General features: G+C 35.9%; 1 protein-coding gene across 1 annotated transcript in view; it reads left to right on the top strand.

Annotated features, from left to right (window-relative positions):
- The window catches only part of LOC5565257 (protein unc-13 homolog 4B), a 148,370-nt gene that overhangs the window by 48,444 nt on the left and 83,479 nt on the right, over nt 1-16,447 (top strand). The window contains exon 3 of the mRNA XM_021850000.1: nt 808-1,544. Coding sequence (XP_021705692.1) covers nt 808-1,544 — 737 coding nt within the window. The remainder of the gene's footprint in view (nt 1-807; nt 1,545-16,447) is intronic.

Raw genomic sequence — 16,447 nt, 5'->3', positions numbered from 1 at the left:
CTGCTGAGTTGCGTGATTGACAACTCACGCATGAAAAATCTCAAGCGTGAGTTATGGGAAATTGAGTTTTTCACAACACTGCATTTAGCCACATCGTGCTAAGAAATGTGAGTTCGATTCTCGCTTCAGACCGAAAAAACTTTTCGTGAGGAACGTTTTCCGACTGAGCTTATTTTTCTACTTTCACATTAAGTGACCAGCCCACCAAAGTTCACCGTATTTATTTTGCTTAGTAAAAATTGCTTCTTTGTACATCTATATTACATTTATCTATTGCCCTCAACACTTTACGTAAAAAATGTCCTGTTCAACATTCTCAGCCATAACATTGATTCTTTAGTATCAATATACTAGGACTTCCACTCTATATACCTGCAACCATTTACTTCGTTTTACTTTTTTCGGGATTCTTCGTCAATCTTTTCTTTGGTTTATAGGTCGCGTTCAACACTTTTTTCACAAGTGTCGGATTGTTTCGCGGCAATATTTGCATCGTAAGAATACCTATCAAGGTATGTGTTCAGTATTTTCATAGAGGTCAATGGGAGACCTCTGGCGATTTTTCTTCGCAAAAGTAAGTTTTTCCATAGTAAATCCCATACAAACTTTGAACGGCTGGCGCTAAAATATAGTTTCTCCGATTGAGCTGAAATTTTGCACAGTTGTTATGGGACCTAAAAGTAATCCAAAAAGTGGACTGGAGCAAGAATCTAAATTTTGTCCCACACTATTATCCGTTGCATGGACATCTAAGCTGGCTGCATATTTAAAAATGTTAATTGCATTTTCTTTCTCCCATTCTTCCAGCAATGGCCATCCGAATCAACATTTGAGACTGATTTCCACGACAATTATCGTCACAGCTTTCCGGTTTACACTTCCCATGATTCCCAAAACGCATCACCTATGGTCAACGAAATTCACACACGCGAAGCCGTCTATCATAGACCCATCCGTCCAACTCGTCGTGCCGCCGAGTGTAGTGCAATCGATAGCAATTCGATTATGTTTCGCAGCACGGCAGATGATCTTCATAAATTAGGCAATTTAAGCAAAACAGCCACCGAGTCAAGGCAAAGACGAGATCGAACAAAAATCGACCCTCACAACTTAAGGCCAAACCTGGCAGAGCCGACTAGACTGCGTCCACCGCCTGCCGAAGCATCTAGATCACCGTCGAGTGGTGCAAGTTTGTACAGTAGACTTAGCGGCAGCATCCAGAACCTGTTCATTAGCGGAAGCCGGGGTCAGTCCGGTTCGACATCCACTGCTGTTCGGTCGGGTTTCAGCAAAAGTGAGAACAATTTGAGTGAGCTTAGTAGGCGGCGCGCGCAACGCAACGATCGTTTTATGCTGTTCGGTTCGCGGGGAAAAGTGCGACAGCGGAGGGCTAATAATTTTCTGACAAGTGGCGGCGGAAGTTTCTTCACGTACAACTACGACGACGAGGAGGAGAGCCGGTGGAAAAAGTACTTCAGCTTCGGCAGCATGCATCTCTTGAGGAAGCACAAGGCGAAGGCGGCCAACGAGACGGAAACGAAAAGGTACGTCACTAAATCATAGTGTTGTCAATGTCGAGATCTTTTTCATTTTGTATGGTTATAACAGGTTATAACAAATGGATGCCAATGTGGTCGTCGGTTTATGACTCTGAATCTTCGGGATGATATTGAGTTGAATATCATTGATAAACATTTTAGGCAATAGCAGGGGAAGTGGAGTGCTTGGCCTGGTTATATTTTCGGAACATAACTGGCGAAAAATAACTGATTTTTAGATTTCCAACTGATATGCTTGGTAGGCAATCAAATTGAACAACTAGCATGAAGATAAGATAAGACAAAATCGGTAACTTTGATAATGCTTTGATAAGAGCTGTTTTCATTTGAATTGATAACATTTGAGGCTTTGTATACGAATATTAAAAATTGATACGATTTAAACATTTTTAATAGTTGGTCACTGTCAAAGATACAGCCTAGTTATCATAAAACTTGAATATGGTCTCAAATCTCTTAGCGAAAAGAATTTTCACAAACTGGGACCATTTTTGTAATCTTAGTCAGAAATTTCCAAATACAGTTCTGACCCGATTTTGTCAGCCTATTTTAAATTTGTCAAAAAATGATTTTCGTCATGTTTTACCATGGAAATACCTTTTATTGCGGGAATCATTCTTGTGTTTGAATTCTTCAAAGATTGTCTCCAGTGCTCGTATTTATATACAAATAACATCATTATAGATTGGAAAGCTTATGGAGTTAACCACACAATCAGCCTTTTGAAAAACTTCTAGCCAGAAATTATTCGAAGGTTTTATCAAATCTATTACGAAACTGAAAAATATTATCATTGGAGTAATTAGAGAAAGCTCCTCGTTTGGCCCAAGAAATTCCTCTTGAGATTTCATTTATATGCATCTACAAATTTCTTAAACGTGTGTTCGGACATACGCTCTCTAACCACCGGTTCAGAGCTCTAACTATTCCTTTGCTACTACAACCAATACATTAGTATGAACAACGATTGCTCATCATTCAGAGTCACAACGTAGGATAAGAACATTGTGTTATGTTTAGTGTGGTAATAAGTATGTAAAAAGTGAATCGCTTTAATCTCTCGTTCCGGGAAAGAAGTGTCACCTATCGAGCCTATCCACCTACCCTTTGCTCGATCAACGTGTCTCTCCAATTCCTGAAATTATTCTGTAAATCGTTTCTGGGAGTACATCGAATTTATTCCTCAACAAAATTTTATGGTGGTTTTGGAGATGCTCCTTAGAAAAATTTGATATACAGTTAACTCTCCCTTACTCGATATTCCGTATCTCGATATCGAGTTAGAGAACCATAGTAAAAATTGGTTTTCATGGCTAACTCGATGGTCCCTTGGATCGCAGTTGCACTGATTTTGTGTTCTGTAACTCGATACCTCCCTAACTCGATGGTCCCTTCAATATCGAGTAAGGGAGAGATGACTGTAATATGCCGAATCTTGGATTCTATTAAACGAGCGAATTTCGTGGTATCCCGAGTATCATAAAATCGTTTTTCGTTACTAAGCAACCTGGTCATTTGCTAGTTAAATAATGCTTAAAATTGAAAAAAAGAAACGAGATTCACACAGCAGAGTTCATGACAAAAAACTAGGTGTGTAGATTCATTCATGAATTTCTCCAAGAATTTTTCTCAATACTATTTCAAGAATAAATCTATGAAATCCTGCTGAATCTTTTTGTTTTAAAAAATGTCCAACAAATAATTTCATAAATAGTTCCAGAAACATCCAGGGTACACTGAAGGGGGTTTTCGTCTAAATTAAAGTTTCTTTCCGTATAACGAAATCACCTTTTGCGTTATGCGATGCTTAAATGACATTAAACGATATATAATGTAAACTGCCTCATCGCATTCAGGAATATTTGCAAACTTGAGTGAAACTGAAACATTTCATGATCTTGCATCCAACATTCGCCAATGTTGCATGATTTCTTGCATCTTGAAAGTGAAATTGAAAACAAGATCGCTCAGTTTACATGATTCCACGTTGAATGTTCTGCCAAAAATAATGCACATGGATGGATCGACGGCGTGTCATTCCATGTGCATTATTTATGATTGAATTTTCAGCGGGAAAATCATGTAAATCGAGCCGTTTTGCAAGCAACATTCTTTGAGAGAAGGCGTTTTGCGTTCAATATTAAGGAATTTGGTAACAATGTTGTATATAATAGATGTGTTTATAGGTTTTACCATTAAATAATACATGAGAGATGGCTTTACATGATTGAAACTAAAATAACGTTACGTGTAAATCTAAGATTTTTTTGGTGTGTGAGTTGTAAAATAACGTTTAGGAAACTTTATGTGGAAATCTCCAGATGAAACATTCTTTGAAATATACTTAATAGAATTCCAGAACTTAGAGGCAATGATTAATGCTACTTCGAAGGAGTTTCTAAAAAAATTAAAGGAATTTTAATATGAAGCTCTCTAGGAATTTTGGTGTTCAAGGAGAAATTCATAGAAAATTTAACGATAATGCATAACTAGGAACTCTAGTTGATTCCGTTTGTCTTACTGATCAGAGCAAAATTGCCAATCAAAGGCACCACAACGAAACGAATCTTCAGAATTTTTCCAATAGGTAAATCTCCAAGACTTTAAATAGACCAGTCACTCAACATTGAAACAAGCCGCGTTTAGGACGTTTACTATGAGGCTGGTAGATATGAGAGTGCAGAAGTAGTTTATAATAATGGTTTTGGCGTGAAAATCGTGAATGAAGTGTTAATTATCGATATTGTCAGTTTAAGGGGGAGGAGCCCCTGAAAAAAAAAACTGGTTACGCCCATGTTCATCGCCCTCTTTTTTTCTGTTCGGATGCGCCACTGCGACCAGTATTTAGATCTATTGTGGCATTACCCGTATCCTTAGTGTATAGTGCATGTCGCATTACTCCATTACTCCATCGCCCTCTTAAGAGTCCATGTAATTATGGAACACGTCAAAATTTGAGAAACAGGAATAAAAAAAAAATGACTCGGTTTTGTCCGGGTCCCCTATTTGTCAGCCTCAAATACATCGAGGGGCTTACAAAATCGGGTCCTTACTATATAGTTAAACGCATAGAGGTATGCAATGCCCTATAAATGTTACATAATTTATTCAATTTTGTTCGATTTATAGGGTACCGGCACCAATGGTTGTAATGCGCCAGTAGTTTGGACCGTGGAATAAAGAGTGATTCCAACAAGCAACAGCACCAAAATTTGATAAATTTTTTAATTCATTTTTTTCTATTGAGCTGAAACTTTGCACAGTTTTCCAGTTCCATCTAAATCGTCATTTTCCGATATCAAATCTTCAAGTTGAGTCACGACTAACTTTTCAAAAGTGTGTGTGTGAAAATGGTTAAAAAATATTCAAAAAGCTGCACAGCAAAAACGGTTCGTTCGATTGTTAGACAACTAAAGAAACAAAGTTAGACAACTAAATAAAGATTCCAAAAAAAATACACACAGTAAAAAAAAAATTTTTTTTTGCATTAAAAAACATAATTTTTGACGCAAAAACTCAAATATCTCAAAACCCTATCGGAATACCAACGTAATTTTTTGAGGGAAAACGTTCCATTATATTAGCTATCTACCATAAAAATTTGGTGATGGTAAGCCAATAAACAAAAAAGTTATGACATTTCAAATATTTCACAAATTTGACACTTAGTGACACTCTTTTTTTTTTTTTCGGTGTAAATTATTACGGGAACCGCAGTTTGTTGCTGATTTTATTGTTAAGGGCCTTGCGTGAATTAAACAAGTCGTTTTCATGTATTCATTAGTATTATGTATATTATATGTATAAATATTATGTATATGTATAAATATTATATGTATATGTATATATGTATAAATTAAAAAGATTTAACAGATTACACGAAAATAAAATTTTTTTACAAGGATATTTTTTTTAGAGTATGATCGATGAGTTTCTAAATGTTATATATAAACTTTAAAAGTTTTGGATTTGGGTATGCGTTATGAGATCATGAAAACATTTTATTAATACTTATTTATTTATTTATTGTTATTCAATTTTTTTACAATATCGAACACTTTTGCATCATTATCAGTACAGTTCGAGTATAGTTTTGCTTTAATTTTATTTTCTGACAATGGAATGAAACAGTGAAATTTTTGGGTTCCTTGGATCGTTTTCGCGTTATTATATTGCTCGCTGAGCTCTGATGCCGTTAATTCGTACTCTTCAGTAGTAGTAAAACAAAATGATAATTTTGTTAAATCTTTTTCTTTTCTGCGATTCGCCCAATCAAATAGTTCTTTTGCAGTTTTAATTGGATACGTTCTTTGGCTAAACTTGCTCTTGTGGCCATGTTTCTTTAGTTGTCTAACAATCGAACGAACCGTTTTTGCTGTGCAGCTTTTTGAATATTTTTGAACCATTTTCACATACACCCTTTTGAAAAGTTAGTCGTGACTCAACTTGAAGATTTGATATCGGAAAATGACGATTTAGATGGAACTGAAAAACTGTGCAAAGTTTCAGATATTTTTGAAATGGTCGATCAGAATCGACTTGCATGCCTCCGTGGAATCCCTCTAAAACGTATATTTTTGGATGAAAACGACATGAGCTATTTTTGGTGGATAGGTCGCCTCTAGTTTAGTCTGTTTGCCAAATTTCAGCTTTTTATTTTATCAAAAAGTCATATAAATAATTATTGTTTTGCAAAAAAAAAATGCACCCTTACACCAATAGTTGCCGTCGTGTTCCAGTAGTGGATCAACTGACAGAAGCAGTGTTCTAAATAGATATACAAAAATGAAAAAATGTCACAGAGATGATCTTTATGCTTCATTCGCTAGATTTTAGTTGCTGCTCCGAGGGAAAAATGTTAAACCTATGTAAAAATCAACTATTTTGTTGAAAATTTCCTGAACCATTCCCGGACGTCTACTTCTGGAGCACTAGCGCAACTACTGGAACACGTGTACCAACAGCGGCTCAAGCGATTTTATTCCCAAAAAATAATGTTATAACTCTTTTTATATCTTTCTCATATAGCAGAGGTTGAAATCTATCTATTAACGCTAAAAGATCTCAGTTAAGGCTTTTCGTTATTATGTTATATTTTTTTATATCTTAGGTAGTCCACTAATGGCACCCTACATCATTATCAAAGTAACCCCAAAACAGAAAACCGACTTTCGATTATATGAAAAATTATATATCCAATCAAAATAAATCTTTTGGTAATCTAGCAACTGCAATCGATAGCTACACTGTAAGACTATAGTCTCTATAGAGTACCCTTGTTGCATTTAAATATGTAGCAAAACATGAAATTAGGTATATTCTAAATTATCAACAATAATTGACTACTAACTATTTATTTAACAAATATATAAACGTCACGGATAAAATGTGAACCATCATATTTAGCCCATGTAGAATAGTAGCATAAAACGATCTCATCAGTTGATAATCCATCCTCGACTAAGCAACAAGGAGCTACTTTCAAATTGTTCAGATTTACCAATACGCTTATTTGGGCCATAACGAAACGCTGTCCAGCAAAACGTGCGAAAACGAAACAAAATTAAAAAAAAAAAACTAGTCCATTAGCTTATGCTGTAACGAAGCATTGTCTTTCTTCAATGAGAGATAGAAGTTTAAAACAAATATGTCAAGTTAATTTGTGTCGCAATGATAAATGCGTGTTACGAACAATATTTTGATTGAAAAATATATCTTAAAGATGGATCTGAACTTCAAAGTACTCTAGTTATGTTGTCTTTCGATAGAGTATTCTCGAACTAAGTGCGAAAATGCTTTACTATTCTATCTTTTGAATGCTGAGTGTCAATCCTATGGACATTTTTATTTGTATATAATGTACACTTTTATAACATAGGCATATATACGAGCTCTAATTTAAACTTCATAGAAATAATGGTAAATATACAAATCACCGTAATTTCTGATTTTCACGAAGAAATCATTTAAAATTTACTGAGAAAATGCTTGGATATCACATGTGTTGAATGCTTAATGCAAAGCTGATAGTTACTTGGCAGATTTACAAATGAAAAATGATGCGCCGTTTTGGAATATTTTAAAGTATGAGAATATCCCTTCCAAAATAGCTCAAAACCTTCAAATCATGATAACTTTCGATTCCCTCATTAGAATATTTTGAAATTCACGGAGAAATATCTTTCGAATGGTAGATGCAAAATTTTTGGACATTTTTTTCTTGCGTCAATAACGGTTTCTGGCACACCGTGAAAGAGTATTAGTATGATATTTTATGTCATAGCTATTTTTGTGAGAGTTGCTAACACTTTAAGCTTCATTTTCAAAGAGATTTTAGCATTTCTGAAACCCTTACAAATAATCTGGTCTACAATCATTATTTGATGAAATTTCATAGAGAACGTCACTTATCGCTGACAGCCCAGTTATAGTAAAAGATGAATCCAGTCTCAAATCTCTTAAGTTAGCAAAAATCATTTTCCTAATTGGTGCCATTTATGTAATCAAAGTCAGAAATATCCATATGATGTGAAACGCCTAGAGGTTTGCAACGCACTATTGGCTAAAGTAGTTCATTTGGTTTTGTTCGAAATATTTTTTTTTTTTTTGTTCCAAAAACGTTCGATTTATGTTGAATTCAATGCCATCAAGTAGATATCAATTAATATTTTTCAGAAACATTATTTCATAACAATTCCTACAAATTTATAATAATGCTTGTCATGAAAGCTTGATATTAAAACATTGTTTTAGGTGATTTTTTTTCCATGAATTCTGATATTTTAAGAACAAAATCCAATCCATGTTCTTTATTAGCATTCTACAAACAAGTTCCAACTACAATGATGGCAAACAGTAGTTTGGTTGCCGAATTTTATGACTTTAAGTACCCATTATCAAAGTATTCCCAAAAACGAAAATCAACTTTCAATTATATGAAAAAATATCGTTCCATTAAAAATGTATCGTTATGCATTCTTTCAACTACAATCGATAGCTGACATACCAGTACTTGTTTTAAAAATATAAAATAAAAATCTTTCATATTAAATGCAGAAATATTCAAATTTTCGACCAAAAAAAAACAAAGTTATCCCGTTTTACGGTACCGTAATCCGGGGTAACATTGATCAGTTTTTAGGATATTTCTTAAACATTTCGTTTGTAAATGCAAATCTTGCAAGTTTTATATTTTTTAAACAAGTACTGTCACCAATAGCTCGTATATGGTCACTGTATTTTGTTTCTTGAAAGATTTAAGCATGTTTATAAAAATGATTGAGGCGATTGTTCGATTTTCTTGATATGGGGTAACATTGATCACCCATAAAAACAACGATCGGTAATATTGAAAATATCATTACTTACTAAAATCATGGTTCCTGAAGCCGAATATGAAGGCCAAACTCTTACAAGTCATTTAGTTTTTGAGTTATTTCAAAATTAAAAACACTTTGAATTGTGGAATACGCCTAAAGTCAGGCAACTTCATAAGGAAATTGTATATTCTTTCTAATAATTTGTGAACTATGCTTAACTGAACATACTTATGAATGTTTTGACAACGGAATCATTTTCAGCGATGTCATTTTCAGTAACAATTGCATTTCTTTTGCTCATATCGTTCTTAGAACTCATGTGAGACGTGATTTTTTGATCGTGTCATCCATAAGCATGAATATTATTGTTTCCAAAAATTGAAAACAAAAACACATAAACACAACTTAGTTTTCGCAAAAACCTTAATATTTAATAGCTCATGAATAGAAGTAAGAGAATCACTATTCATGCATTGAATATATATCATCGATAAATCTTGATACGAACTTTCAACGATGAGGGTCAATGCGCTGATCAATGTTACCCCGGATTACGGTACACTATATAGTCACGAGCGATGGGTGCCAGTACTTGTTTTAAAAATGTAAAAATTGCAACGTTAGCATTTCTAAATTATTTTTTTATTAAATATCAAAAAAAAAAAAGATCAATGTTACCCCGGATTACGGTACTGATTTATTGCTCTACCTAAAGCAATACGGGGATAGAGGCATAATGAACATATGAGCGAAATGGACATCCCCTTCATCTTTATCTAATACTTATGAGAAAGTTACATTTTGGTTGGCATTGAGTTAAAAATACCTAAAATTCTACTGTTTTCCAGCTCAAGCAGGTGATTTTGCCAACCCACAGAAAAGATAACATAATTCGTAGAAGACGGCTTGTTTTTTGGCTTCTATACAATTAGTATGGGGGACCTTCCTTATCCGAGTGGTTAGAGTCCGCGGCTACAAAGCAAAGCCATTCTGAAGTTGTCTGGGTTCGATTCCCGGTCGGTCAAGGATCTTTTGGTAATGGAAATCTCCTTGACTTCCCTGGGTATAGAATATCATCGAACTTGCCACACGATATACGAATGCGAAAATGGCAACTGAGGCAAAGAAAGCTCTCAGTTAATAACTGTGGATGTGCTCATAAGACCGCTAAGCTAAAAAGCAGGCTCTGTTCCAGTGAGGACGTAATACCAAGAAGAAGAAGAAGAAGAAGAAGAACAATTACCTAGTATGGAAAGAAAAAAATCTGAAAAAAACTCCAAAGACGATTTTCTCAAAACTACGTTTTTGTCACTTACACCCCTTTGCTTCTAGCTCTCTCAAATATAAGTGTTTGGTTGTTAAAAACGGTATATTACATTATCCTTTATCCTCTTGTACATACCGTGAATTGTTAGTATTTGAACAAGATGAGAAAATTACCTAAGTAACTACTAGCCCGCTGATTTGCCTTTTTAGGCTCGTAGGGTTATTATACGGCTAATAAAAGGCATGTCAGCTGTACATCAGCACGCAGGGCAAAATTAAAGTGCTGTTATGTTTCATACAGACTGACACCATGTTCAAATTCTTGCTTAGAATTAGATAACTGTCAATACCACACCAAACATGGTTCAGGAAATTTAAACTATTTTCATAAAAATAAACATTTCTTAGGCGAAGTAGCCGTCATTGAAGTTTGCACGCGTTATCGATGATTGTTGCAAATCTATCTCGAGATGAAAACCAGTTATTTTTAAACTTCCCAAGCTGAATATATATCATATATTGTTTTTCTTTTCTGTCGCTAACGTCTGATTGAGTCTGAGGAGTCCCCAAGATATAGATCATGGGGTATTCGTTAACAGTTCTTCGTTGACAGAAATTGGAAGGTCATTTAATCATTCCTAAGGTATCAACTCGTAATTAATATTCATGTGAGATGTTAGCTGGTGTTGTAATAAAATTAGTCATTACTCTATGTTTGTCCCATCATTCTGTCTGGACTCAATGGTCGGCTTGTTGTTGGTTTTCTTATAATCCAAAAGTTTGATGCTTGCTTGGCTGACGGATGAGAGAGAGCATCTTAAAATATAATCATAATATTTATATTTTTATTTCGCAACTCCAACATCAATCAAACTAAGGTGTGAGGCATGAAGAACCGTGATTCTCTGCTGTGCAGAAAATATTCCTATTGGATTCATGCAGAGACGCTGAAAACTTAGCGTCACATGCTCAAGGTCAGAACCAATACGGAATCTCCTCTAAATTTTGATGACGCACTTAACACGTTGTCTTCAGCGGCCTTGCCGCATTAACTTTGTACCAAAACAACCACATTGAGCAAATTGAATGTCGATAGTCATTCTAGTTCCCCCTCAGAAACACTACAACAATGAAGTTACCTCGCCATGAGTCAGTATATGTACATAGAGTGAGATCAACTCCGCTAAGCAATCATGAAGTGAGGGAGCACAAATCGGATGCCGACAGAGCGTGCCGGTCCAATGCGCTGTGAAACGAATAAATTACTTGTTGCTTATTCACTGGAGTCCTATCGAATAGTTTGCCGGTCACACATTTAGAAGTTATTATTTTCCTGTTGGCTTTTATAAACAACTCAGAATTGCCATCAGAGGCCCAAATAGCCACAGCGGTGAACGCGCAGCTAATCAGCAAGTCCAAATCGTGGGTTCGAATCCCCCCAGTCGATGATCTTTTCCGTAATCCGGGGTAACATTGATCAGCAGGGCAACATTGATCGCAATGACCCTCCTCGTTAAAAGTTCAATTCAAAGTTCATCGATGAAATATTTTCAGTGCATGAATGGTGATTCGCTTTCTACTATTCATAAGCTATTGAACATGAAGGTTTTTGCAGAAATTGAGTTGTGTTCAAGCGTAAATTTTTAAAAAAATTTTAACAATGATTTTCATGATTATGGATAACACGCTCAAAGAATCATGTCGCACATGAGTTCTGGAAACGATATGAGCAGAAGAAATGCAGTTATTACTAAAAATGACATCGGTGAACACGATTCCGTTGTTAAAATTTTCATATATATGTTCAGTTAAGCATAATTCATGAATAACTATAAATAATTCGTGAATTCCTCTGAAAATTGCCTACATTTAGGCGTATTTCACATTTCAAGGTGTTTTTAATTTCGAAATAACTGAAAATGTAAATGACTTGTAAGAGTTTGGCCTTCATATTCGGCTTCAGGGACCATGATTTTAGTAAGTAATGATATTTTCTATATTACCGAACGTTGTTTTCATGGGTGATCAATGTTACCCCATATCAACTAAATCAAAAAAGCACTTAAAACATTTTGTAAAACATGCTTTAAACTTTCAGTTAACAAAATACAGTATATAGACACGAGCATTGGGTGCCAGTACTTGTTTTAAAAATATAAAAGTTGCAACATATGCATTTCCAAATGATTTTTTTTAAGAAATATCCAAAAAAATGATCAATGTTACCCCGGATTACGGTAATAGAAAAGCGCTTTCGACTTCCCAGGGCATAAAGTATCTTGATGCTTGCCACATGATATACGAATACAAAAACGGAACTGCTCTTTAGAGCATTCACGAAACGCACAAGACAAGACGCGAGACAAGACATAACACTTTTAGTTCTTACTATCGTCAAGAAAGCTTAAGAGCCAATTCGTGAGAGCCGCAACCCCTTCTTGTTTCGATGTTCTTCGATCAGGCTGAAATTTTCAGGGATTGTTCTACTATTTAAAAGAGGATGTTTTGCAAAATTTTAGATTTTTATATTAAGGGTTAGTGGGACAATAAGACCGCCAATGATGTCATGACATTAAACATGCAAAATCTCAAAAACTGATATAACTATAGTAAAACTGCACGGATTATGTTGAAATTTGGCATGATTACTTTACGTTATATAAACTTCAAGATGAGCATGGTATACGAATTTTGAAAGTACTTCAAATCGAGAAAAACAAGTTTTTCATAAAAAGTTTAGTGATTTTCGAATTGATTTTTTTCTTACCAACCGAACTAGGAAGTTTCGATGCCGTAAGTACACAATTTTCAAATAAAACTGAAATAATCATTGGAACATCATCAACACATGAGTTTTATTATATTATATTATATTATATGAGTATATTTAGTTGATTTTGAAAAGTTTGGCATGGTTCAATTTTACAATTTCATGTTAAAACATAGTTGTTCGGATTTTGAGTGAGGTAACCAAGTCACAATAAGCACAATATAAAGCTTGTCAACTATCTCATAATAATTTGTAGTTTTTCAAGATGTGTTTATTACTATTCAAAAAGAAACCCATTTGGCAGAACTACACTTTTTATAAGGAAAAAGTGGGTCAAAATGACCACCACTATTTTTGTGTCGGATAATACTCAAAATCACAAGAACTACTGTAACGTAAACGGATTATACTGAAAAATATTTTTTTTTTGTAAAAATCCACCATTTTCGTGGAAAAATGCAATTTTCTACAATCTTCGTCTCTCTTAAAGTCTTTCGAGAAATTTGCAAACATCAAGGCTAGTAAAAGTCAAAATTCCATTCAAGATATCAGCAGTATAGTGTCTCATAGCAGCCATATGTGCAGTCAGTCTAAACTAAGCTAAACTCAATTATTTACAAATTGATCTCTAGCAAACATACCATCATATAAGATACACACATGCGTGTGGCCCTCCCAAACAAACCCATCAAAACATTATCCAAATTTAAAAAAAAATGCGATAGTTGTTTCCCAACTAAACAGTGTGAGAATAAACAACGCTTACTACTGAACCGCTCGAGGCTGCTAACGAAAACATTGGTGCAATTACTTATTGTTAAAGTGACCAGATATGTTTGCCTTCAATCCGGGACACAATTTGTAAACTTCTGATTATTGGCGTAATATCAATATTGAACACACATTATCGTGTTATTATTTTATGATATCAATTTTCGAGGAGAAGGAAACGATATTTTTGATACTTATCTCTTTGAAACTTTCAACTTATTAAAATATCTGTTTTGCACTTTTGTGTATTCTGTGCTCTTTCGCCTTTGGCGACTTTAAATAGATACCGATCTGGTTTTTTCGTTGCTGGTCTTTTTCGTGCTGAGATTGCAAAAAGCTTAATCCTGCCTAGTTTGGGTAGTGGCTACGGTTAGGTTAGCTCAGATCAATCTTCAGCATAAAAGAACAGCAACGATCAATCTTTGCAGACTCATGCAAAATGGTGCAGCCCAAGTGGCGCTAGTTCAAGAACCCTACTTTCGTAGAGGAAACTTCTATCTAGGTAACCTTGTGGACCCAGTTTTTGCTACTTTCAGCAAACTTGAAATGGCAAACTCGCGCTCCATGCCCCGCGCATGCGTGCTCGTTAATAAAGCAATCGTTGCTACACTCATTTCTGAGTTGACGACCAGAGATGTATGTGCTGTCACAATTGATGTTTCTGTCGGTGACCTCAACAGGAAATACGTCTATTGTTCGGTATATTTACCACATGATGAACCATCCCCAACGGATGACTTCAAACGAGTTGTCGTACACTGCGTAATAAAAGGCCTTCCGCTGATTGTGGGCAGTGATGCCAATGCTCATCACATCATCTGGGGCAGCTCAGATATCAATTTGAGAGGCTCCAGTCTGATGGAATACTTAAGTAGTACAGACCTTGGATTACTTAACATAGGCAATCGCCCAACCTTCATGGTTTCTAATAGAGAAGAAGTGTTAGACATAACGCTCTGCTCGAACAGAATCAGTCACGAGTTGACGAATTGGCATGTATCAGATGAGGAATCATTATCTGATCATCGCTACATCTTCTTTGAACATTCAAATGTAACTGCGCAGACTTTGCGTTTTAGGAATCCCCGATCAACAAACTGGGAACTCTATATTGAATTGGTTGCGACCAAATTTCATGGATATTCTCCGTCCATTGAAAATCCGAGTGATCTGGATGATGCCGTTGATACTACAACATCCTACATTATGGAAGCTTTTGAAGAAGCATGTCCTCTGCGGTCTGTAAAGACTACAAGAGGGACCCCATGGTGGAATTCCGATCTGACTAGACTCAGGAAACAATGTAGAAGGAGTTGGAACAGACGCCGTTCAGCTGGATCAGAGTCGTTCAAGTCGGCTCGCAAGGCTTACAAGAAGACTCTTCGTTCTGCTGAACGATCCGGCTGGAAAAACCTTTGTACAAATGTTTCCAGTTTGAGTGAAGTCAGTCGGCTGAACAAAATCCTTGCAAAATCTAAGGATTTCCAAGTGAACGAAATTCGCTTACCTAATGGTGATTTTACTTCTTCCGATGAAGAAGTTTTAGAATGTTTATTCAATACACACTTCCCCGGATGTGTGGACATAGCATCTACGGATGAACCAAATGTCTTTTCATGTAGTTACGAGTCTCTGGCCTCGGCTCGCAGTATCGTAACTACTGAATCGATTCAATGGGCACTTAATAGTTTTGCTCCTTTCAAATCTCCAGGAGCGGATGGGATTTATCCTGTTCTGCTCCAAAAGGGGTTTGAGTTTATCAAACATGTTTTGAAAAAGCTACTTGTAAGCAGTTTTGCTACCGGGTATATTCCCAAATCCTGGCGTGATATTACTGTAAAGTTTATCCCGAAAGGAGGACGTGCGTCGTATGAAGAAGCGAAGAGTTTTAGACCAATCAGTCTGACCTCTTTTCTTCTGAAATGTCTGGAACGCATTATCGATCATCACATCCGTGATGTTTATTTGGCAAACATGCCTCTTCATGTGAATCAACATGCTTACCAATCTGGAAAGTCCACTGTGACTCTTTTACACAAAGTTGTATACGATATCGAGAAAGCATTCGCTCAGAAGCAATCCTGCTTGGGTGTTTTCTTGGATATTGAGGGTGCCTTTGATAACGTGTCTTTCGATGCCATATTGGGAGCAGCACGAAACCATGGGCTACCTACAATGATTACCAATTGGATTCATCAAATGCTCAAAAACCGACATCTCTTCTCGACATTGCGTCAAGCAGCGATTCGAAAATTGAGTATTTGCGGATGCCCCCAAGGGGGAGTCTTGTCACCACTTTTGTGGAATCTCGTAGCAGATACGCTATTGAGGCAACTCAATAATAGCGGTTTTCCAACATATGGATTTGCCGACGACTATCTAGCTCTGATAGTTGGTATGTGCATAAGCACCCTATTCGACCTGATGCAAAGTGCTCTTCAGGTAGTCGAGAGTTGGTGTCGCCAATATGGCCTTTCGGTTAACCCGAATAAAACATCTATTGTTCTATTTACGGAAAGACGAAACCGCGATGGAATTCGACCTTTACGTCTTTTTGGCACTGAGATTAATGTGACTGATCAAGTAAAGTATGTCGGAGTCATTCTAGATTCCAAACTTTCATGGACACCTCACATTGATTTCAGAGTCAAAAAAGCTTGCATGGCCTTCGGTCAATGCCGGCGAACCTTTGGTAAAACTTGGGGCCTCAAACCCAAATATATCAAATGGATTTACACAACAGTTGTTCGACCAATATTGGC

This window comes from Aedes aegypti, chromosome 1, assembly GCF_002204515.2.
Source record: "Aedes aegypti strain LVP_AGWG chromosome 1, AaegL5.0 Primary Assembly, whole genome shotgun sequence".
NCBI lineage: Eukaryota > Metazoa > Arthropoda > Insecta > Diptera > Culicidae > Aedes > Aedes aegypti.
This window is presented reverse-complemented; position numbering and strand designations above follow the sequence as displayed.